The sequence below is a fragment of the Balearica regulorum genome, chromosome 3 (assembly GCF_011004875.1).
Source record: "Balearica regulorum gibbericeps isolate bBalReg1 chromosome 3, bBalReg1.pri, whole genome shotgun sequence".
Taxonomy (NCBI): Eukaryota; Metazoa; Chordata; class Aves; order Gruiformes; family Gruidae; genus Balearica; species Balearica regulorum.
Genome location: NC_046186.1, coordinates 114,908,912 through 114,935,271, shown reverse-complemented (window position 1 = coordinate 114,935,271; position 26,360 = coordinate 114,908,912). Strand labels below are relative to the sequence as shown.

Sequence of the window (26,360 nt, the reverse complement as noted above, 5' to 3'; positions counted from 1 at the left end):
AATGTTTTTAGCAGAATTCAGATTGCTTCATAATGAAAGAATGTTCATAAACTTTTCAGGCTTCAGTATTTTGCGTTCTGAGTGTTGCTAACCAAGGAGGAAGGGAAACCCTGCAGCCTCTGAGGGCAAAGAACGTACTTGGACAAAAAGGAAAAGTCCCCAAAGAACTGTAAATGTCCCCACACTTCCTAAAGGTGACTTGTCCTTGCCAGGTTCAGTGATAAACATGTTCCTTTAAAACCAGGAAAACCGTACATTAAGCCTGAAAAGGGGTAAATGTCAACCACGTAAGGGAGGAAGGAGATCAACCTCCTGCCTCCCTGACTTCCAGATTTTTAATAAGCAGGTGGTTTTGTGCTTTGAAATGTCTACCAGCCGTTGAATCATTTATTACTTGCTCCAACAGATGAACATATTTTCATCCACCACTAAGCGGAGCTGTTACTCTTGGAGAAGAGTTTCTCTGTATCTTAAAATAGATTTGCAGACAAGATTTTTTTGGCAGTATCTACAGCTTTCAGTAGTGTTTTGTCTTAAAAAAACCCCAAACAACAACAAAACACAAAACCAAAAAAGCAAACCCAAACAAAAAACAACCAAGGAGGTGGTTGAAAGCAACCAGTTTTATAGTAGCTTTAGCTCTCAATTTTTGCAGTAAAACTATTAAATTTATTTTTCTGAGGATAGTATTTATATATCCTCTAATCTAAGGATAAACATCTACCTATCAATGACTATTTGGCAGTTCTTGTGGATGAACTGGCATAAGTGAGGTTGTAAAGAGTAAGTTTGAACATAACAAAAGATTACTCCATGACTGATACATATTGGAACCATCTCCCTATGTTTTGGCAGAGGCCACGTTTTGGGGTACAGCAACCGAAGCAACCTCCCACCCTGCAAGTATTACTACAGCTAGAAGCAGATTTGAGGCAGAGCGAGAACAGCATGCAGCAGCAGTACTACTGCACCTCTATATATCATATGATGACGTAAAAAAAGCAATGTGTTACAAACTAGAACATGAAGTCTACATGCCCACTATAAGCTCCTGAAAAAAAAATCTGCTGCAACATCACAGGAAACCCAACTATACCCAAGAGGGGTTGGCTGAGAAATATACTGACATTGTTTTATCCAGAGTTACTTGTACAGTGACAATTGCTGAGGGAGACTTCCCTGATTAAAATAAACTAAGTGAGAAAGAAAAGGAAACTCCAGGAAACAGTAACTAAACTGTGTTTTGTGTTCCTGAGCCTCGTAAATGAAAATAGAAACTTGACATTTAAAAACAAAAGTGTAAATTAAGCACTTTGCTTTCAGCCCTTTTAAATGTTCAGTCACTGGTGATGAGAATAAACCTTACCTTTGAACATCCAAATCACTTTTGTTATCGACAAGAAAGAAAAAGCAGCATTTTTAGGCGAAAAAGATAACATGCAAATTCCATTGCTTCCACACACTTCAGTGCTGTGTGGTACTACTCTGACTCAGTAAGAGAGTAACTTTTCTTTTTAAAAGCCAACATAAATAAAAATTAAATCGTGTTACTGAGAAACAGTTCATAATGAAACCATATCAATGAGAGATAAACACACTGTTTTGATACTACAGTCCTTTGAAGTGGATTTCAAAAAGAAGTTTCTTAAGGAAACTCAAAGTAAAGCAGTTCCCCAATTTTTCAGCCTGGGCAGCCCCAGAGTGGAAGCTGCAGCCCAACTCAGAGAAAGAAAAGGAAAAAAGTACTTCAAGAAGCACTTACTCTATACAATGTTAAGCCCTGCTGTTTGGCAAAGTGTGGTGTTTCTACAGCCCTCAGGAGCTCAGCTCTCCAGGACGTTCTGGGAGCTCCTGACCCAGAAGTCAGAGATTCACAGAAGCCACCTTTTGGGTTTTCACTGGGTGCACGAAATGACTCCCCCATACAGAGAGTGCCAGACTCGGGGCAGGAGGGGGTACGTCACGACTCTCTTGCTCTTCACTTAAATGACCATGGCTGGTCTCACCTCTCCACCTGCCTCAATTTTCTCACCTATAAAATGCAGGTGATGAAACTGTGCTCTTCGCTAAAGAGTGGCGTTCAAAACCAGGAAGGGTGTGCTGCCATTTGGGATGTACGGATGTCATAAACCAACTCTGACTTGTTCGCTCCCCTGCTCATAGAAAAATAATGTGTCATAACTCAAAAAACAATGAGTCATAACCCAGCTCTAACTTGTTTACTCCATTGCTCATAGCAAAATAATGCAAGGAAGATTGATGCTTACAGGGAAGGAATTTAAGCAGTGTAGTATAGTACTTCCCTCTCCTGTATTTTAATTGGAACATCACAATAGGTATTTTAATAAGTCTTTATTACCATGGAGCAAGGCTTTACTGTAGTTCAGCAGTTCAAATTTTACTCAAGCCTTTTTCAGCATTTGGACACCCTTTAATCTTTTAAATGATTCAGTCTTACACGTATAAAAAAAACATAACAACATTCCAGCTTACATTCTCTATGACAAACGTCCATTCTTTGTCTTCAAACTCTTCAGCGTGGGGATCCTAGAAAAACAAATCAGAGAGCTTAAGTCTAAAAATAATCCAGGGTACAAGAAATTGTAACTCAGCCAAGATTTTCATATACTCATAGAATTATTTTTACCCACTGAAGATGAGAGGGAAATATTTTATCTGAAATGTAGATTTCAATGGATGTCAATAAGATGATGAGCAAGTTGGTGTAAAACTGCCAATGAAGGTTTAATAAAGACTCCTATAGATACAAATATGAGGTTGATTCTGATAAGGACCCATAATTCTACTTCCTTTCATCCAAGGGAAAAAAAAAAAATAATCAACCTCTCTAATTTTTAAGTTCCACTTTCCAAATAAACACAATAAATCTACACCTTGCAGAGAACAGTGGAGGAAGCCACTGCTCCCATCTGGCATGAGAAGGCACACACCTACAGCAGGCATCACCCCAACCTCCTCAGGCCTGGATTCCATCAGCACGAGCAGAAATCCAAAGTCACGGCTTCCGCACAGCACCACATTTCACTGCAAATTTCTTAAATACCAATCCTTACTTCACAACATTTCTATTACATCACACACAAGGATCAAAAAACATTTTCACCAACAGGAAGATAAGTAACAAGGTTCATGTATTTGGCATTTGTTTCCAATTTAACGAGCTTTCAATCCAGTGGTGTAATCCGAATTGTGGTTGACTGCAATTAAGATAACTGTGGAGATACTAAGTCATATCCTTCATGCCTCTATCAAGGATCCTACTTTAAAAAAATAAATTATCATCCAGTCCAGTTCTGAACAACTGTAACAAAATTGCTTCCAAAACAGCTTCTCACACTAAGAGAACGTAGCTTTAGGCTTTCTTCTGACACGAAGCCTCATTTAGCTATACCTCAATTTTATCCTAGTATTTCTAGTTATAGGCAACCACTCAATTACTGCTTTTCCTCTGATGCTTGCATGCTATAGACACTTGTAGCTAAATGTCACTTCCCCATGATCAGCATTTGCCTTCATCATGTATGAGACCCCTCAGCACCTGCAGAATTTTCTTGCTATTATTTGGATCCTGCTCATGATACTACACCAAGCACTGCACCAATTCCATCTTGCTGCTGTAAATTAGCAAAATGGATCAAGATATTTTGCTTCTGCTTTGTTCATCTTCATTAGTACTATCTTTCCTGTCTCTCCAGAATGTCACAATCAATCTTTTCAGCTCACCTTATCTTAGTCTTTGCTTTAACCGTCCTTGTTTTGCTTAGTTTTTGCCTTGAAGTCAGGCAGACAGAGGTACTGTGTTGCAGTACTACAAATGATTCTTTTGACTAATTCTCAGAAAATACACAAAATAAAAGATTTTGTAAGTAACAAGCTTACAGCATAAACAACCAGTGAAAAGAATTATTTTTTTCTTTTTCCAGCACACACAAAACTTGGAAAACATGCTCTTAAACCTCCTCTTTGAATGAGCTACAATCACATTTCTAAGAGGATATCATCCTATCTCCTCAGCACAGTCCTTCCTACAAAATCCAGCAAAGCAGGTTCACTGCTCTGCAGAACCCCTGTAAAACACTGACTATCCTCCCAGGAGTCCTGCTGTGCACTGACATGCTCATGGAGGAAATTCAACAACACATTACACCACTGACACCATCATTAGCTATATATTTAGCAGCTACAACCACAGGTGTCATATGCAATATGCATTTTAAAAGGCATTACTCCAACAATGGGATGTAGTTTCAATGAAAAAATATGTTACTAGAAACTTATGTCAAAACTGATTATTTTGATATATGTCTTTTTAGAATTTTAAAAATCAGAATAATTTAAATACTGCAAATGAGTATAAAAATATACTGTACTATTAGCCATAAGGAGAGAAGGGCAAGCAGATACCTCAATATAATTTTGTATGTATCTCCATGTTCCAATTAATGTACTTGTAAATATCAGATTATGTAATTGTATATTCATAACATTAATCAGGTTTGTGGAATTCTGCATTATGTAAATAAAGTGCATGATACCTGCTAGTATGAAGTATCGTATATATATTCTAAATATATCATTTTCTGTAATTTTAGTAAATACTTATCATTTTCAAGAGTTAACCTAGGCCAATTACCTTTTTGTTTAATTGCTTCCTTAGATACAGCATAAAATGACATAATGAGATTTAATGGTATCATTAATCACTTTGTGTTTTAATAAGCTACTCTATAATAAGTGACTAAACTCTTAAATATTCATCCTGCTCTTTTTTTTTTTTTTTAAACTCCCCCCAAAAGCTATTAATGCAAATCTGCAGGTTTACCTAAAACTGCTTGCAAAGTCAGGGCCCAGTATTTTATCCCACGTAACAAACAAAACAATCATTATTTGTTTGTGCAAGGCAATAATCTATACAGAAAAACAAAGCTCTTCTATCAATGGCAATAAAGCCAATTCACATCTCTGAAGGCTACAGAATCAGGTGCTCTGCAGAGTATTTCTGCTAATACGATAGAGCAAAATAATACTGTATAATTAAAAGCCTTCTTAATATTCAACATTTTAGCATGCACTTGAAAGTGAGTTGTGAACACTTCTGAAAAAGAAACATAAGTGCATTACCCCCAAACTCCCTACCCACCACCCAGAATAAAAAATAAAAATTAAAAGCTTAGAGGATTTCTCTAATGAACAGTCTTACTAAAAGTTCAGAGAGTATGAAATAGGCTAAGATACAGACATTTTGCGTATGTGTAAAAATGTCAAATTTAAAGACAAATCCAGATTATTTTATTTAAAGGTACATTTCTTGTTAGACTTAAATGTTTCTAAAAAACAGAGAACCCCAAGCAAGCTTATACACCTAAGCCTTAGCATTTCCTTGCAACAGACATGTAAGTGGCTTCACTCTTCTCACTAAAATGTTTTTATTAGAAGCCCAGGGAGCGGCATACATAGTCCTCTTTCTAGCTAACTTACAACTTTATTATGTGGTCAGCATTAACAGATACTTGTATGATTGTAGTTACAATAAAGTTTCTATTGCAACCACCATTTCACCCTTTGGGCTAACATTTCCATGGGTGGTGTTCATAAAAAGTGATGTTTCTATAAATCTGGCTAATCTTTCAGCTTATTTTGGATTTGAAGAGGGTAAATACCAGTGAAAAAAACAACACCACATACTTCCCTCACTGGCTAACCCATATTCTCCATTTGTTTCCCACATAGAACTCATGTAATGAATTAGCAAACTATTATTTGAGGACTATGCAGCTGACTATTCTTTAGGAGAAAAAAAAAAAAAGAAAATATTGCAAAGAGTAGCAACCCTAGGAGTAAGGGTTATAGCAGCCTTCGAAATTTTCACCATCTGAAAGCCCTCCCTGATAACACACAAAACCTCACCTCACCTGCAATCAGATACAAGTAATAACTGAAAATGTGCAGCTGGAAACACCTGAAGACAAGAATTATATAAACAGACCTCATTCCCATCCTCCTTCCTGATAGCAAATGATAATGAAAATTCCTAAAAAGCTCAAGGAACAAACTATCTCCAGTATTTTTCTCAGCCTGACACTGCCTCATACCTTACTGTAACACAAAGAGAATTGGCAAGAGCCTTTTTTTTTTTTAAAATAATGCTCATTCTCTTTACCAACATACCACAGCTGCACAACTACACTCTATCCAATATTCATTCTCCTTTTACCTTGAATTGAAAATTGTGAGCGTTCCAGTAAATGGATTGAAAGTCTTGTTGTTTCTCCTCATTTTATTGTGTAAAAAAGAATCATCACTCGTAATATCGAGAGATGGGCTCCATTTTCCTGTTTCTTTTTCCACATTGTCGTGGTTTAACCCCAGCTGGCAATGAAGCCCCAAACAGCCACTCGCTCACTCCCCCCTCCAATGGGATGGGGGATAGAATCAGAAGAGTAAAAGTGAGAAAACTCGTGGGTTGAGATGAAGACAGTTTAATAGGTAAAGCAAAAGCCGCACACACAAGCAAAGCAAGACAAGGAATTCATTCCCCACTTCCCATCAGTAGGTGTTCAGCCATTTCCAGGAAAGCAGGGCTTCATCATGTGTAATGGTTACTTGGGAAGACAAACGCCATCACTAAGTATGCCCCCTCATCCTCCTTCTTCCCCCACCTTCATATGCTGAACATAACATCATATGGTATGGAATACCCCTTTGGTCAGTTGGGGTCAGCTGTCTTGGCTGTGTCCCCTCCTAACTCCTTGTACACCCCCAGCCTACTTGCTGGTGGGGTGGAGTGAGAAGCAGAAAAGGCCTTGACTCTGTAAGCACTGCTCAGCAATAACGAAAACATCTCTATATTGTCAACATACTTTTCAGCACAAATCCAAAACCTAGCCCCATACTAGCTAATATGAAGAAAATTAACTCTATCCAAGCCAAAACCAGCACACATATGCATTCACCTCTCAGTATGACAGTCCCTTTTGGTAGCTGCAACTAAGTTTTAGAGCCTTCTTTTTTTCCCCCTAACCCTTTTTTTTTTCCTTTTTTCTTTTCCTTTTTTTTTTCTTTTTTTTTCTTTTTTTCTTTCTGGTAAAACAACTTTAGGGTTCAAAAGTAATGCTCAGGTGAGAAGCCAATAGTAGAGAACTGTGCAAAGCACAGGACATCATCTTATGGTTCTGCTACAGCGAGACTCTCAGATAACCACTTCTCCAACTCTCAAGATCAGTAGAGTGCCTTGGTCCACCACCAAAAACCTTGCTCATCCCACATTTTCCCAGTAACTGTGTTTACTTTTCTAGAGATATGCCAGCCCTGAACAAGCTCAGTCCTACAAACTTACCTCTGCAATCCCACCCATCAGCTTCTTTCTGTGACCCCATTCTGCCCATCCATGTGCCAGCTACCCGAAAACAGACAACTCTTCTGGGCTCAGGCAAGGGAAGAGCAACAAGGAATGCATCCATCACATTCTTCTGTTCTCTGTTGATCAGTTCATGATCAGCCCATTCCGCAAGGAGCTTTGTCAAGGACTAGATCCTTTCTGCAGTATATAAGGTGGTTTCAGAAGACTGAAGATAGGTAACGCTTCTCCAATGGTTATCTTCAGAGTTATTACTAGATCTCTTGTGATAGGAATGACGTATCAGCAAACAAGGGACTGCTCCTTCTCCTAAACAGCTGCCAGAGCGGGTGGGGAAAAATGTTCCGACTGTTAGTCCTTTCTTCCCTTCCTTGCCTGTGCCTTCTTCCTAAGCTTTTCTGGCTTTTGAAGCTTGCCTTTCAATTAGATCACTTCATACCAGCCTTAATCTTCGCTCTTTCTTCTTGGGGAATAACTACTTAAGGACTGTCATACTGAATCAGATCAAATGACAGGGTTTGTGATCTTCCTCTGCCAGTGACCTACAGCAGATGCTCTGGGTACTCCAGCATCTGTCCTCAGCTTTTGTACTTGGCTGTTTGAAGCTGCAGAAGACTTAAAATTTGACCCAATTCTTGTCACTTCTAATGCTGCTTACAGAGGTCTGATTAGTCTAGAAAGTCACATACAACTCTGGTCAGCTTTTGTTGAGCTTCCAGAAAGCAGGGAGCTCTGAGCATATGGGCCGAACTGTCCCTGTAATCACCACACCAGGCTCATGGCAGCTCACGCTTTCCTGTAAAGCCTCTGGGCTACAAACACAACAAGGATTGAAGTTTATTTGTTTTTAAAATATATTTTTTACAATTAGTCTCCACACTAACCCTGGATATTTAATTATTTAGTGTGCAAATGTGCTCACTTCCCTGAGTGTATGATTTTTGTATCTGATACACATCATCTTGCCTTGTCCACAGGGCTGATTTTTTCCTGTTACGGAATATCCTCCACGGTGTTTGGTCAAGCCACTGGTCTCCCCTAAACTGAAACAAGTATGTTCTGAATTTGTTCTTTGCTTCTGGGAAATGGATTTATGAAAAGGTTTTGGGGTTTATTTTTCCCCCCTTCCCCAAGACAATGTATTGGCTCTGCTGCAGTGTTCCTGCCAGTTTGCTGCCAGTTTCTGCACAATAATCAAAGCACGTGATTGACTCTGGCTTTCAGGAAAGAAGATATGGGATTTATTCAGAGATCTATGTGGGGATGGGAATACTTTTAATACAAGTCTCCTTTTATCACCTATTTTGTTCTTATTTTATTCATAAGTATTTTCTTGTGTGCTTAGAAAGCGATACCTTTAAAAATGTCTTTTTCAAACTTTGGAATGAAGAGCTGGTAATCTTCCCTGTTGTTGCAATAATACATGATTCATCACACCAATGTACATTACTGACAAAATAAGTGTTTTTTGTAATCTAATGAAGCAAAGTCCATGCTTACTCCAGAAGATCAAATATTTTTGCTTGGGAAGTTCATTTTGCTGCTTTTTAGCTAGAAAATAATAATGTTGCAATTTAAATCCTCATAGTACAATTGATTTTCACTTAGCTTTGCTAAAAGTACTGGGCTTGCTTGGCAGTGAAAATTTCCCATTTAAAATCTCTCTCAGTTGATACAGATATGCCATTGTACATAAAAGCACGAAAAAGTACACAAGCTTTCATTTACGATGGTTAAAACTTGCTTATGCAGGGACTCTAAAAAATGAACTTCTGGAGTGCAACCATGTAAACAACCAAAAAAAATGTGAATTCAGCTAGCTTTTCTGGCATTTGTGGATCTTTCCATTAAAGCACTACAAACCCTGGACTTAAAATGCACAATAGGTTTATTGTTTCACAATGTTTCTTTCTCCTCATTTTGGTTCAAAAACCCAAGACATAACCAAACATCAATGTAGAGCATGGCAAAGGAAGAAGTTAACCTTTCAGAACAGATGGAACTTTTTATATAATTAGCACTTCAGCCAGCTGGATGGGCAGGAGCTAGAGCTAGTCAAGGGAAGCTGAACCAATCTATCCATTTGATGCTTTGCCCCATATGACTCCAGAGCATTATAAAGTTTTACCAGCCTAGAATTAAGTGAAATGAAACTAAGTCTTTATTTATTTGAAATGAGAGCTTTCTAAATGAAGGTTACAGTCTCTTCAATACTTAGCTCTCCTTGCTTAAGAATTACAAATACATCATTAGAAACAAGCTAACACTCAAAACAGGGATGTGCAGATAATGCAAAATATGTTGTCTGTTGACTGATCACAGGCACTTTGCTAGCCAGCTCTCAAGTGTCCACAGGTGACTACTGGAGAGGATATTCTTAACATTCTCATCAGCACTTGAAACCTTGACTTATCTCCTAATTCTACCAGCAACACATTTCAACAGCCACTTACAAATGCACTGCCACTACCGTGTGAATCATATGCCAAAGCACATAGCTGTCTATTCTGGGGTCCGCTCTTTCCCTTCCCTGCACTTCTATTTCAAACAGCACCACTGCGCTAATTTGTTATCTGTGATTGCTACAAAGCTCTGTCAGAGCAACCTGCTCCCATCAATGGGCTCTGCCAGCGTGGACATGGAGCCAGCAGCTTCCCTTAGCTTATCGGGTTGTAATGAAAGAGGACAACTATTGCTTGTTAAACAACAGGGCCATGCTAGGTGTACTTATTGCAAAGTGCTAAACTTTCAACAGTCACTCTCCTTCACAAGGGGGTGGCTCCTAAAGGGACTTTCACAGAACAGCAAGATGAGCGGTCTCTTTTTCTGAGCTTTACTGCTGTCTTGGTTTTACCTCCCTCCTTGAGAGGAAGGAATGATATAAATATCTGACTTGTAAGTCAGCTCCCAAAAAGGCTGCTGCAGTGTGCTATTACATACTTCCCTTCCCGCTACTCTAGCGCTGACCAGGCAATATATCAGCTGTGTGAAAAATAGCTAGTTCTTTTTGACACACTTATGCCCAGTACGTACCAGCCAGATAAATGCCAGCTCTCCGGGTGTTAGGACACATCCCACGCTACAGCTGAAGTGCCGCTGTAGCACTGAGCCAACAGAGCCATCAGAGGACTGGGCAGAGCCTGAACTGCGCTAATATCGTATTCTGCCTGCAATCATGTATCACTCACAGCTCATTCATCCAGGCAGGCCGCCGGTCTCGCGCACATACAGTGCTCCTGGTGCATTACCCAACTTGCTCAAGAAGTGCTGCTCTACCACACCTGCCTGTCCTTATAGAGAAAAAGGTGGGTTTGACCACTTACAGGTTGGAGGAGCCAGAGGATCCATTAGAGCAGATTTACATAAAAGCTGCCTGAGAATGTAAGGCTTTTGCATGATCTCAATATTTTGATTATAAAAGCCTGTGCTTATTCCCCCAGAAATCAGCATGTACCATTCCCAGAAGGCATAGCCTCTGGCATTATGCACACTCTTTCCTCTCCTCCCGGAACAACCCTTGTGATGGGCAGGTTCATTTTTGGGGAGAGGAGAAGGCAGTCCAGTGAAGAGATCTATCAGCAGAGTCACAGTGCTGGGTAAAATTAAGGCTGTAGTAATACCTAACACTGGGTCCAGAGGCCCTTCGCTTCCCTCGCTATCTGGTCCTAGCCCTCGCTCACTTTCAGTGGCACAACTACAAGTTTGTTGTGCTATACTACAAAAGATAGCCCTGAAGTAGTGCAGGTAGGAATAAAAAGGTAGTGTGAGATGGCAGGAGAAGGCTGGGAGACACACCTTTACTCCAAAGCCACAGCATCACAGAGCTGCATCGAAAGGAAACTTAATTTCTCATTCTTCACGCAACATGTTATCACATGTACAAGCAAGAATTTCTGCTTCACATTAAATGTTGAAAATATTAAGTAAGATTTACTGTGCTACATAACCATATTCAGATTATACAGACATGCAGTGTAGTCACATAACAGTGTTGAACTTCTTAATCCAAGTAGAGGCCCTTGAAGCATGCAAACCATTTTACTAGTGAACTTTTGAACCTCAGTTGAAGACTAAGGTTGTGTCTGCTAAGAAGAGGCGCAAATTTATAATAGTTAACATCAGTGGCAACCTGGGAAGTTTCTGTTCATTGGTGATCCCAAGGACAAAAAAAAAAAAAAAAAAAAAAGAGAGAGAGAGAGAGAGAGACAGACACCCCCTTTTTTGACTTAATGAACCAAGTAATAAATTCACATTCTAAGGCTAACCAGAAGTCACTTCTAAGCAATTATTCAGGGAAGTCCCAAGACAAAGAGATATAAATATTACTAATTTGAATAAAAGTATGTTACTGTTGCCCTAAGCTGTCAAAGGAGCAATTATAAATAAAACAACCAGAGTATAGCTGGAGACACCAGAGTAAAAAACAAGAAAGAACTAATGGAAAATCCCAGAAATCTTCAGCCTCCCAGGCAGCTTCCTGCAGTCACACATGCAAAGCTGCATTATTTATCTTTATGCAGAAAGGGCTTTGCCCAATGATATTTGGGAAATAAGTTCTAGCATAACCATCAATTTCTCCTCCTGCTTCGCAGCGACACAAACAAGCTTCTTTAATAGAACAAATGCAGTTGATAAAAAAATCCCCCATAAAATCTTACAATTCTCTGTACTACTCAAATACATCCACTCCTACAACTGCAATCACATAAGTACTGCGATGTTTGTGTGGTACACTGAATACTGTGAAATTAAGAGCTGGATTCTGTTTCCTAGTCAATAGCATAAGAAATAGGGTCACTGCATCGCAAATGAACAAGAAATTCTAGAAATGGTTGTGTTTTGACAACTTCTGGCTTACAGTATTTAAAGAAAACCAACCAGACTACAACCCATGCCAAGTTCTTACACATGTACTATGTGCACAGCTACGCATGTACTAAATTCTATGCCAATGACTCGCCATAATCAGCTCAATGGGATATTTCAGTGTGTTAACTAAACTACAAAAATAAGCTTTGGCAGGGAACAGACCATCCTTCTCTCCTGGATTTAAACTGGGGACATAAGGTTGTGCAGTTAACGACTTAAACCCAGCAAGATTAGGCCTTGTAATTATACTCTGACCTTTCCAAACAGAATTTTTCATATGCCATTTATGAAATAGGAAAGACTATGCTTTAAAAAAAACATACCTTAAAAAGCGTCACAGTAATTTCAACATTTTCAGGAACAGGCCATATGACCACCCCACGGTATGGGTTCTTGATCCCAGGCTGCCAGCTATGAGCCTAAAGGAAGAAAAGAAACAGTCGTCTTAAAGCCATTATAAAAGTGCTGACTTGACTCCCATGGGACCCAGTGTGTATAGGTAGAAGTAACATGACACCAACTCCAGAAAGGCTGTTCTTAAACCTATGACTCTACTGAACACTACAAAGGGCATCATTACAAAGGACATTAAGGAAACTCACATCACTACCAGGCTTTTTTTTTTTTTCCCCCACTGAACTAAAGCTGTTCCTCACAAGGTCCTAAACTCTTGTTTGTTTGGTTTTTAAGTACATAACACAGGTAACGACACTCAGAGCTTTGCAAAAAATTAAGGCCTTAAGGCCAGAGCTTCTGTAGCAAGATGAGCTTTATTTTGTTTTTATCCAGATGAAGGAATGCATTTATTTAAAGAACATGAGTACAGTACATAGTGCAGGCTTAACCACATTTAGACCTAAATAGAGCAAAAAGTTTTATTTAAGAAAAAAGCCAAAACAAAACCAATGATTTGTAATACATCTTAAATGCTACTAAAACATTTAAATTCTTAAGAATTAATATGCCAGGGTACCTAAACCTAGAAAAGATAATGAAAAATACAACAGTAAAATAGACTGAGAACTTGTCTACCTTTGAGTATCAATTTGGATTGATATATGGTCTGTATTTACATTTTAACAGCTAGTCCTGAAAAACGCCATGCGTGAGCATTCCTGTTTTAGAATAAGTATGCTTTTTCCAAACTCAACTTAATCCATTTTATGATGCTGTAAGACAAATGAGAAAGGGATGCTGATGCACAAGTGACTACTGAGGAGCAGAGCTGTTATTAAAAATCTATGGAAGTTTTATCAGGAAAGAACGTACAATCTATTTACTATTATCTGAAGCCAATTAACTGGGCCTTTTTTCTTTTTTTTAATTCTGCAGCATGACTCTGCAGCTTTATACTCCTTCCAACACTCAGAACTTCAGATTAAGACTGCCTATTAGAACAAATTTTTGCTATAATAAGGTTAGTAGGACTTATGCCTCAGGTTCTCAGGTACCCTAAAGTAATTTGGGCAACTTTAAACATGACTTTGCTATACCAAAGTGGGAAAGACAAAGATGGTGAAAGAGTCCCATTCAATCACATAGAGGCAATAACTCTCTGCTGCTGTGTACTGTAAGCAGTGTGTACTTCAGATTCCAGGTTCGTATCTGACAGTGCCACACCACGTGCCTGCTGCTTCATGAGCCATCTTGCATTCAGCTGGGCTTTCACCAGAGCCTGCAGCACCACAGGTACCTCTGTTGGACTTGCTCTTCTTCTAATCCCTCAGTCCTCACAAAGTGGAGGCCTGCAGGTTAACCACAGGTGACAGTAACTGCTAAGGCAGCAGAGGCAAGGAGAGGAAGGGTGAGGCTGAGGAGTTGGGAAGAAATGTGAAGCTGAGGAACAGGGATGCAGCTGGCAGAATCCAACCTGCACAGCAACCAGAGAAGAGAGCCCTACCTGCCTCCACAGCTACATGCACACAGCATGCTCGTTTCCATCCCGTTCTTTTTATTTTCTTGCCACACTTTGCCAGCTTTCCTGTGGTTTTATCACAAGTTTTTCCATCTTTGGTGTTCTGCTTAAAACCTCTGCTCTCCAAGATGTCCAATTACATTAGAAATTTCAGTAAGTTTCTATGTTTTGTGCTTGCAGAATAAACTTAAATAACATGACTTGAGGCATCTGAAGAAAGAAATTTAAAAAAAAAAAAAGGCAACCTGAAAGAATCCAATTTCTACTTTTAACTCCATGAATTTCAGCCTAATCTCATTATTCTAAAGCAGGCCTGGATTAGTTACTGAATAACTAAACAAGCAACACTGTTCATAGCTTTACTCTGCAGTATATTTTATAAGAAAAAAATGTTTTGCAAGCAGCAAAACCCACCACAGTAGTTGTCATCCCCACCACAGCCACCCAAGCTCCGCCTGCATTCCTCTCCTTTCCACAGTTCCCCCCCCCCCCCACGTCGTTCTTAGCTTGCCCAATGGGGATATTCAGCAGGCACAAGGCAGCGACCAAGAGCCAGGCACACACTCACCTGCCAGCCAGCCTGTCCTTGTGTAGCATCTTATAAGATAAATCAACTTCTCCTCCATAGGAGCATTCCATCCTCTTTACAGATACCAACTTTCACAAAACTATTAGAAGCTCATAGTGTGTGTGGAACCTGTGCTTTCCTGCTTGTTTTAGCCAATACTGACAATTATGTCAAACTTTCAATGTCCAAGGTGCAGGCACTGACAGCCTGCTCAGTTGAGGATCACTTGGTTCCATTTATAAAACTAGAAAATGAGCATTCACTGGTGCAGGCAAAGCTTTATTTCAAGCCCTTTATCAGCACTGCCTCCCACCAGGAGACTTAGAGACACACAATAAATACACACACAGATATATATGATTTTCTGTCACTGTGACAGGCATGTCACTGAAAGCAACAACCAGGAGACAAGCCCCAGCTAATGAGCTTTTAAAGCAAAGCTGTTCTGTGATCAGCTGAATGTTATTAAATCCTCCTTTGGCTTTGAAAAACAAACACTGTACCACACAAACAGCATGACAGAAAAAGATAACATCAAAACTATGTCTGGGTTTTTGAGAAGGAGAAAGGTAAAGGGAAAAGCAAAGGAGGGAAAACACAGAGGAAGGGCTAACAAAGATAATTTAAAATTAACATGGAGAGTCTTATTCTAACACAGTATTTCTCATGCTAGGGACTTCTGTGTTGAGTTTCTTGAAGTTACATCTGGTGTATATCAAAAAGCCTTTTCAACTCCCAAATTATAAGCCTTGACTTTGATACGCGAGCTGGATCAGGCCACCTCTGCGCAGCAGAATTGCCAACACTTCCAGACAGGCGATTGCTGAAAGGGCTCAACCAAGGCGAGGTGCTGTGTCTGCACAGTTTGTTTTTACCCTAATCCTCACTTCTAACTCAATTTCCTACTGGGCTGTGCCTTCTAGGCCCATTTTTTCCTCATCTCCTACTAGTCTTCACTAACTATCTCCCCCTGTCTCTGAAGTCCGGGCAAGAGAAGCAGCCAAGCAGAAGTGACCGCTGGCAGTGGGTGCCTCACCCACAGCCCTCCCCAGACTCCTCTTCTAAATCTGAGGGACAAGAGCCATGGCCTGGAAAGAGAAGCAGAAACGTTCTGTTGCCTTTCAAGGAGAAGCTCAACTTCTCCCTTTTTCTGCCAGTAGAAAATGAGAGGAGACAACAGAGCGTGAAAGCTCCTTTGAATCAGGAAACAGGAGCTACAGGAGGGGCTGCTGAAATACCCTATAAATAGAGTAGGGCTGTGAATGACATTGGCCAACCTACAACACCGGTCTGGCACAAAACCGATGACTGTTAAGAGGAAGAAAGCTGTTTAAGAAAGGCCATGGAGGTGAACTTACAGACTCACACGAGCACTTCAGGCTACCCAGTTTGGAGCTCTTACCCCAGTTTTCTCTCTAAAATAATCCAGACAGCCTGCTTTGCAATCTACCATTTGCAATGCTGTGAACATCACAACTGTTCTGTGCCTAAATTGGAAAGACAGACTTGATACCTCTGCAGTTTTGGCCTCTGGTTCCAATGAGAAAGGAAGAATATTTAAAAATAGATCAAAATCAGCAACTTACAGGGCCGGATAATTAAAATGTCCAGCACTCCATATGATAATGCACAAACAACACAAAGGGCTTACAAACTGTACTCAACATTAGCAAAACACTCCTAAAAACACTGAATCTGTTGTCAAGCAGCCTTCAACAGTCAATAATTTCAAACACAAAGACAGTGCTCTCACATTTGTGCAAACTCTGAACATTTAGTAACACTTAAGCTATTATCAGCAAGGTAGAGTCTCTCCACTTGTCTAACTGTCCACTTTTTGATTGTGTGAAACAGCAGTCACACCAATCTCTCACCTCATGCACAGGCCAGACAAACTCAAGTCTTGTTCTCCAGCAGTTTCTCCTGGGAACATAGAGTAGGCTTACTCTTGAGCAGGCTTAATTGTAAAAGCGTTTCCCAGCATTGCTGAAACTCTTGTATCAAATGGTGAAACGTTACAGAAGACGATAAAGCAGCTGTATCTAGTTCAACATATGGCAATACATTGATTGAACAAAAGATGAGATTAGCTCACCCAAGGGCTACCTTTTGTATGCCACCTTTCCTTATAATTACCCACCAGGGGCTGACCTTGACCATATGAAACTGCCTCCCACTCTGCAGGCAAACTTGGACAACAGCAATTAACAGAGGTGCTGGAGGAGATGATGACATTGCACAGGTTTCCAAAATATAAAGACATTTCTGCAAAACTTGGAACAAACCAGGAAATTTTATAAACACTGTTATTTTTGAAGCACTATTGTCCAATCTAAAGCAGTCACACTATCAATTCTCTGTAATATAAGAAAGGTTATAAACATTTATAAATCCAGTGTCATCCTCTTACAGGCAGGAGGGGGAGGTCATAAAAACAAAAAACCCTACCAAACCTAGACCAGAATTTTTTAGCTAATTTTTTTTTTTGGGGGGGGGGGGGGGGGGGGGGGGAGGAAGAAACCAGCAACAAACAACAAATCATAAGAGAGACTGAATATAAACCTTCACTTACAGTCATTGCTCAGCTGTCTAGATTATAGACGATAAACAGAACAATCTTAAATCTGAATTAAAAAAAGATAAAGTTGAAGACGGCCTCAGATTAGGAACTTTGGTTTCAAACATGAAGTTAATAAATTCCACCACCAGCTGTTCATCACATCATCATGAAGCAGATAAGGCAGATGCAGGCAAATCAGCTAACTAGAGTACATTATGGAAGCCACTTCCCCAGCCCCTGTATGTAGGGGATTTCATGACCTAGCACATATGCCATTCCCATCATGATGAACTCTGATCACTGCTGCTTACAGTTTTCCTTGTCTCTATAAAAATCTCTTTCCTGCTCTTTCAAAAAACAAAATATTACATTGTTTCAAGAGCCTACCCTTACAGATGTTTTGTTACCCATCTGCTTTCTCTCTTCTTCACTATCGCCTCTTCTCATCCTGCCTCTGTTGTGCAGGATAATTGCAAGTTACTCTCCTGTAAGATCCTAGATATTCCTAATATTCTATAACTTTCAGCAGACTTAAAATAGTTTATATTAATGAATCAAAATTATGGTCCTATAACCAAGCCCTCAATATTGTTTTTTTAAACGCAAAAGTCAGAACCAGACCCATCATTATTCCTCACCTGCAGCCCCAGGAGTAACTTTATTGTGAGCCAGCGAGCTGCTGCTTTTCTTTCCCTGATAAAACTTTTGCCAACTGCCTGTGATCAGAGCAGCTCTGCTACTTGTCTCTGTGGTAGGCTGTTCAAGGCACAAGAGCCAAGCAGGAGCTCGACTGGCTCCAAGAGTGCTTAGGGCAGCTCAGCTTGTAAGGATAGCCCCTCTTCTTCAGTATTATCCAGGCAGAACACTTGGACAGAAAGAGAATAAAAATAATGAATAACTCAGAGAGGAGGAGCTGACATTAAGCAACCAGATCCTTCATCTGGTGCCTCCACGCCAGCAGCATGGCTTGTGAAGACTGAGCATTCCTCTGATTTGTTCTATGTGATGAGTCTCACCGAAGCCACACATCATCTGGGGACAGCCCTCTGCCAGTATGATCCAGCTGCTAACAGATCCATTGGAAAAGGAATGGACTGGGAGAAGCTGCCAAATCCCCAATACCAAAGGAAACCTCAACTGGCACTTTGCAGATGGCTGCTTCTTGGTCTTCTGTACCATAGCTCAGTATCACAAAGGGAGGAGACACATTAAAGACCATACTCCAGACTACAGCTTGCATCCCCATGATCATCTTGAAATCACTGTGCTTGGCTGTCCAGTTAAAGAGGCTGGGCACCAGAACAACACTCCCATCATGCTCTTGCCCTTGGATGCAGCCCGAAAAACCCAGCATCTGCCAAAGAAGAAACTCCAAAGCCCTGGAAATACCACGCGGCCTTTGTTCAACCCACTGCTGTTGGTGTCCATTTGAGAATAGGTGAGGAAACTAGCAGATACCCACTGGTCTTCCTATGACTGTCTTCAATTCATCAGCATGCACATGTGTTACAACTGTAATTATACATCCATGTATTACTGCTAAAAAGCTACAGAAAGACTGCTAAGCTTGGAAAATGAGCAAAAACTCGTCTTCACGAGGAAACAGATTCTCCAGCGCTGGGCTAGCTGTTCAAACATAATTTCACACGTATACATTTATGGCATATTTCTTAAAATACATGATTCATGCTACTTCTTTCACCAAACCGTGCCTGATTCACTGCCCACAATAGATGATGCTAAGATAAAGAAGATAAAGAGCTTCTTCCCCTTCTCACCAAGCAGTTTCTGACCTGATCTATTGGGCTTCTTATTTAAAAATACACCACAAACCAACAACCAAACAAAAAAAACCCACCCTAAAAACCACACCTGAATACAGAGTTATTTTTCTCATAGCTTTCTGGGACATCTATCACTGCACCTCAGAACATCACCAAAATTTAACTTTATAGGATCCCTGGAAAAAACGAAGGGTATGCAGTCCCCAATTTACAAGCAGCGAAAGAATAGCCAGTTTCCACTAATTTGGCATGGTCCGCTTAAATTAGCAATGATCTTACTTTGTAGGGATTAAGCATGAAACAACTTTTTTTTTTTTTTTTGTCTTGCAAGGCAGACTTTTTCCACTTCAACTGTAATGATGGCTGCTCAATGCTGCTGCAAGTCAGTCCCCATGCCCCAGACACCCACAAAACAGAAAGATACATCACATCTAGCTTTAATACTCTATCTAGCCTCAGTCAGGAACTTTGTAGATGAGGATGGGCTAAAAGTGAACTCCCCAAGGCATCATTTAACCACATAGCAGTGACGCAGCCTTTTCTGTTCTTGTCCTATACCTTCTTTTCAAACACCCTCCATCTTCTTTATCGATGAAGCAGTTTCACTCACCACTCAGTCCTCACGTTCTCCCTAACCACTGTCGGCTTAATGAGACAGCAATGCTGTAGGAAAACAATTTGCAATTGCCTTATTGAAGGCTATATCATATGCCTAAAATGGTACACATAGGCCATTAGAATGACTCATCCTAATTTTAACCACTTACATATGCAATCCAATATGATTTCTTTTCTTTACTAACAAACCAAGAAGCCTCAGGAGTGCCATTACTGAACTGTGCGGGTCCCTGGCAGTCATCGGCATGTCACAGTCACAGCATGCCTTTGTAGCTCCAGTCAGCAAAGAAGCTGGTAGTGACAGGCAGGGCTGGCACTAGGCAGTGAAGTAGCCAGAAAAGGCAACAGATTGCCAAGGACAGCAAAACAGGTGCCCCACCTGCTGCTTTATTGATGGCATATCCTCTAAAATGGCTGGGCAGGCTGCTGTTGTGGACAAGGGATCCTTTCTACTCCCTACATACAGATCCTTTTTACTCCCTGTCCCTCTGCTTCTCTTGGTTCTGCTCTTTACTGTTGAAGTCCTTTCCCTGTTCCAAATATGGTTCCTTCTCCTCTGTGTTTTCAACAGTTTTTGATAAACCGGCAGCAGAAGTGCTGAAATCACAGGCAAGGAAACTTCTTTCAGCTTTGATACAAACAGGATCTTTGAAGAATAATTCTGTCAGGCTCTCAGAAGCAAGTGCAAATTTGATTCTTCAGAGGTGTATAATTCAACCATAAGCCTGTATATGTCTTCATAGGAATAGCAGAAAGTACCTACTTGACATCATGGCAACGTCTCTTTTCAAATTGAAATTTCTTAGTTCAAAGCCTGGAAATGTGAGAGCATCTCAGTGAAATGAAGGTAAACATATTTACAACACATTTTTCCCTTGTTCTACACTAGAACAAAGACATTCCTCCCCCACTCAAAAAAAGGCAAATCCAACAGCTCAGAGCTTGAAAACCTAGGAGCAACATGCCAGTGTGACAAGGTACCAAAGAAGATTTAAGCAAGTCCACTGCTACAAGCACCACCTTCTGTAAACTATGGAGGCTGGTAAGCATCTAAATGAGGCTTGAGGAGTTGTGGCAAGCCCCACCTACCTGATTTTGAAGACAGACAATATCTGCACCAGAATATTGGTGACTTCCACCCCCCCACACCCCCAAGCTGAAAGTTCATTTTGATTCTAGGATTGTTCAGTAATTCTGCCAAATATAGCAAGGCTGCAAATCACCATCTTTTGTAAACTCCTGGCACACAAAATGAAGATGTCCAGCTATAAAGAGCCATCTTGTCTTGATACACCTCCTGAAAAAGCATCAAAATCAGATTTGCCCAGAGAGAGGGGATCCCAGAATAGAGCTGTAACTTAGACATGCGTTAAGGTCAGTAACTGCTGGATGCATTTATAGTCCTGTATTCATCCATCAGACTGCCATTTAAATGCTCTTTCTAAATGGTTATTGCTGTTCATTTGCAATACTTTAAAACTTAGTATAATTTAACATATCTACAGCTCCTATCCTATGTTTCCCAGAGTAACAACTAAAATATTCAGACTCCTGCATATGATGTCTCCCATGATTTCTTCTAGAGGTACCACTCTAGTAGTGTACTTGCAAAGAAAGTATGTGGGTCAGAAAGCAGATCAAAATCTTAGAAAACCACAAAAATAAGGGCTTCAAAAGACGTTAATTCATGCTTACTAAGATCCCACAAAGGTACTTTGACAGAGGCTGAGTGGCCCTGAGGCCTGGGCAGAGGATAGAGTTAATTCTAAAGCTTAGGTAGTTAATGTGGTTTGAGCTGTTTGAGTCCAAAACTGTAGATCAATAAATATTCTTGATCTCTTAGTCATCCTGCCAGTAAAATTCTTTATTCAACATATTTGTTTCATCTAATTGCTTTCTTGGAAGCAAGTCAAATGAATATTTACTCTTATTTTATTTTTGATGGACACTGGGCTTGATGAGTACAAAGCATTAATAATTTTCTATGTTTTTTTGCTTCTTTGAGAAGGAGGAGGAGAGGGATGAAGTCTTACCTTACTGTTAAAACCTCTCTGGAGGTTATGATTTCTTTTCTGAACTTTTCAGATCATTAGAGGCAATGAGAGATATCCTTATGTTAGTTCAGAGACTCACAGAATGATTGAGGTTGGAAGACATCTGGTCCAACCCCTCTGCTTAGGCTTACCCTATGGTAAATTTTCTATTTTAGTTTCATTTAATTTCTGTAGAACAGAGATAAAAGATAATATAGAACAGTAAATTCAATACTTACACAAACATTGTAACCCTAAAAAGCTTGGTGAAAATGAAGGTATTTGTCTATGAATGACTGGTTTGTTGAGATTCAGAATATGTTCAGAAACAGAAGCCCTAACAAAAGTCCAGTGATGGGTTTCTGCCTGTGGCATTATGGGCATGATGCCGTAGGCTCCAATAGCAACTTTTTACTGAGGCAAGAGGATTTTCTGACACTAGCTCAGCTTTTTGGGCTTGCAGATTTATCATCTGGGCCATAAAGTTCCAGGATACGTCCTCCCATGAGTGTCCTCTCTTTTTGGTCACCAGGCAGTAGAAGCAGCTCTTGGATAAATTGGCAGATTTACCTAAGACTCAGGTTTTCATACCCTAAAGCAGAATTTAGGATGCACAAACTGGAGTAGGATCTGGTTGTGCAGTCACTTTCAGTCAGTAACCAGTCTGTAGATAAACCAGCTTAGAATAGCTTAGAACTCAAGTTAAAAGACAAAATACAGCAAATATGTATGACAATCAGAAAAATAAGTGAGAAAAAGAGGAGTACCAGTAAAAAAACCCCAAAAGTCTCTTCTGAGTGTGGTAGGAAACTGTGTATCATATTTTCTAAACATATTAAGTTCTTCAACGTATAATTATTTCAAGGTATCTTCTCTATCATGGGTGCCCTCTCTCCACTGCCCAGAGTTCTTGGAAGTATCAGTTTGAGTTACATGCATATACCAAAAAAAAAAAAAAAAAAAAAAAAAAAAGGAGTTATAGAGATGTTCTATGTCTATTTAACTGGAGTGTTAAAGAATTATTAAAAGGTTGAGTTCCAAAACTTCCCCTCTGGACAAGACCACTTGCCATAAGCCCTCAGACCAGGGTGAGAGGCAACAGCTGTGGGGAGAGGGAATGAGCAAGTATGGATGAGTTCTCTTGAAGAAGAGATGCTCCTGGGAAGAGAGGAAACCAGCACACACTCCTGCTCCCTGCAAACCTGCCCAGTGGTTAGGAAACTTCTTTTCCCCAGTTCATTCATGTTGCCCTCTCAAGCCTTTGGACAGATGGGGACACCCCCTACACCAGAGGACACTACAAAAGAAAGGCAACAAAAGAAATCTGCAACACGGCCAGCGTTCAAAGGCCTTTGCTTGCCTGCTGTACACATGAAATAGGCTCCCTACCTCCTCGGGCAACAAACGACTGCGAGGGTTGACAAAAGATTTTACTCTCATTAGTCAATAATACAATACCATACAAGACATTTTCATATGAGACACTGAAGAGGTTTAGAAATGCTTGTCATTTCTTTCAATCTCAGTGTAAATGGAGAGTGTTGTGGGTTTTTTTAAGCTTCATTTTCTATGGAAACCAAGCCACGTACCCAGACTGTCTCGCCCTTCCCTTCACCCCAGACCCAAAGGAGGCTCCACAGAGGCTAACTGCATCTTACTGTCAGAGCAGTAAAATTCAGCAGTCTAGACACACTGAGCACCATTTAACAAAAAGACAGTAATCTCCTAAGGCTTTCAGATTTCTTACTGCAGGAAGAGAAGTAAGGTGAAGTTCACATAAGGGAGGGTTACTCCGCTTGCAAACTTTTACACATCAAAAAAACCCAACCCCATGCAAGACAAACTTTATGAATGCCCAAATACTGAACAGACTTCACTTGGAGCTTCCCTTTTCTCAGGCTACCAAGTCATTAGCCATAAAACACCAATTCACAGGCTTCCTCGCACTTTTTGTGAAAGTAGAATGTTAAAATTCAATTCAAAGATACACTACTAGGCTGAAAGAGCCTGCTTTTATTCTTTTTGATTTGTAGTATTTTCAAGTTGTGAAACAGCCTCTTATGTAGACTTCATCTTCCTCTTGCAGGGATGTCAGATTCTTTATTACTTTTTTTTTTTAATTATGTTTAATACACTTCTAGTAGTGAAACAGATTCTCCTTTCTAATTAGGTCTAGCAATTAATAACTGAAATTGAACTGATGATGATACAGTTCTGTTCAACAAATAACTAAAGCTGAAATCAGTGTTAAGTGTTTCCATAAATTAGCATTGACATCAACAGCAGCTTATTCTGAACTTTATGGATAAAGCAAGTTAAAAAGAAAAACAATTACAATATTTGTCATTTATTTGGCTGCTCCCCATACTCAAGAAACCAGTCCCTCAAACAGCTAACTCTGCTTGTCACTGAAGTTGTGACTTACTAAGCAATCAACTAACCTTGGAGGATTTTCTTCGGCTTCTTCTTGTCCAAACCACCACTAGTTTATCTGGCTGCCTGTTGAAGATAAGGAAGAAACAGCTTAATTTACAACTAGGTCAATAAGTAAACAGTTTATATTAAAACTCTTGCAATACATAATGACATCCTTAGCGGATACATTATCTCTTAAAAATCGCTCATCTAAAAACCACTCTCAGCATCAGTCATTTAACAGGAAAAATACTGTGTATTTATAGAAAAAGACTGTCCTCCAACCCACACGCTAATGTCATCATTCTCCTCCTGCTCTCCTTGCCTGTGGGCATCTCCCCAGAGCCAGCAGCACACCTGAGCAGAAACTCTCCCATGGGCAGAGAAGAGGATCCAGCCTCTTTAAAGACACCTTGGAAAGGATCCAGTACCCAAAATAAACATCAATGCAAACTCTAGTTTGAATTTCTATGTAGACGTATTGAGAAGGTACTGCTAAGTAGCAAAAAACCCAGGCAATTTCACTTTTTCATCCCCGAACGATTATTTTTTCTAGTTGAATACCTCAAACAACAAGAGAATCAAGTCCTATAAGACTCTTCAAAATCTCTTTGGATGACCACAGACAGATACATCAGCACTTCAACTTTTACTCAGGAAGACAAACATGCTGAAACTCAGCATGGCTCTCCAAAGCACTTCTTATTTGGTATTTGTAATGAATGTAGATGGAAATCTCAATAAAAGACACTTCCAGTACAAATTATTTTCTCTTTAAATTTCTTGAGATTTATTTCTTAGTTAATAGTTACAGCCCTATTACTTCCTCCTTATTAGTTTTACAATTGTGTCTGAGTGATTTTTAATATTGACCTAATTTCCAGGCTTTTTATTTTTGACCCATGACACACTTCTCATCATATGACCACACTTCTGGTCCCACTTCCAGATCCATGACCCCTCTTCTGGAGATTCCCGACCCTATGCTCTGGCTTTGTTTTCTGCTGATGATCCAAATTCCATCAACAAGCCTGACTGCAAGTCCACTCACAAATGATTTTCAATGGAGTTCACATCTCCATTTAAAAGTGCTAAACCTGCAACTCTGCCTGGAAAAAAAATGATACTCAGATTTTTGAGACACTGGTGTAAGAATCCTTGTGTTTCTAAAGCCAACAGCAAAACCTGTTTCATGTTAAAAATAAAATCATACGAGAAAACAAAGGATGTTACTGAAAAAAAGTCAAGATACAATGTGCTCAAATCGTCATTAAAAGATGCACCCAAAAAAATCCACACAAGTATTCTGAATAAAAAAAAGCAGTGTTCATGCTGCTATCCTAGTATTTCATCACAGAGAGACTACCTACTTCACAACTAACTTTTCAAATGAAAACCAATAATCATTTTAAGCACTGAAGCACTGACCACTATATTATATACCTTCCCATTGAGCTGTTCATGATTTCTGCAGGCTACAGTAAAAACTGGTACATCACCTACAATTTACATTTAAACCCCACCAGAATTAAAATTCTCCTGAAAAAGAGTTAAAGGCAGATCCTGTGAAGGAAATAAGGAACCGAGCTTTTATTTGCTATTCTGTATTACACCTTACTCCTTTAATATATCCTTAATTTCCAGGTTGGGATAAATTGAAAGTGAAATCATCTACTGCATTTAAATTCACTCTTATGGCTTGTTTAGGTGACCTAAACCATAGGTTGGCTCTTCTTGTGGCTTCTCCTGCAAAATCCTCCTTGGTAATGAGGTCATCCTGCTGTACTTCGAAAGCTCTTTGCTCACTTGGTGTTGGGTACATTAGGTTCTCATCTGCTGGCTCACACCCTCATTCACTTTGATGGGAGCTGTGTTTGTGCCACCAGAAATAAAAAACAAACAAAAAAACCCCAAAACAAACCACAGCACCCCCAAGCACTTTCTTTGAAGCAAGGCAATCCAAACCCATGCCTACAATAAACATTTTTTTCCCAGAGTTATTTCACTTTGCACTTTAAAGCTGACTTATTCTCATTTCAGAAACTAGATCGTGAACCAAATTTAATTTAACCTTGACTCATTCAATCTTGAGTTTGCCTCTGAGCACAAAAAAAATATGCCAAAAGCAGGGAAAGGTGGGGAGGGAAGGAAAAAAAAGAAAAGAAAAAAGTTAAAAGATGATGCATTGCTGCAGTATCAGTGGCTACACTGAAGACAACC

The 26,360-nt window shown here is 39.8% G+C and overlaps 1 protein-coding gene across 10 annotated transcripts in view; it reads right to left on the bottom strand.

The window, feature by feature from the left end:
• Positions 1–26,360, bottom strand: part of EHBP1 (EH domain binding protein 1) — a 382,104-nt gene that overhangs the window by 172,561 nt on the left and 183,183 nt on the right. For all 10 annotated transcript variants that reach the window (XM_075749655.1, XM_075749663.1, XM_075749654.1 and 7 more), the window contains 3 exons: positions 24,167–24,224; positions 12,571–12,666; positions 2,494–2,547 (listed from right to left, as the gene is read on the bottom strand). In XM_075749655.1, the coding sequence (XP_075605770.1) occupies positions 2,494–2,547; positions 12,571–12,666; positions 24,167–24,224 (208 nt within the window). The remainder of the gene's footprint in view (positions 1–2,493; positions 2,548–12,570; positions 12,667–24,166; positions 24,225–26,360) is intronic.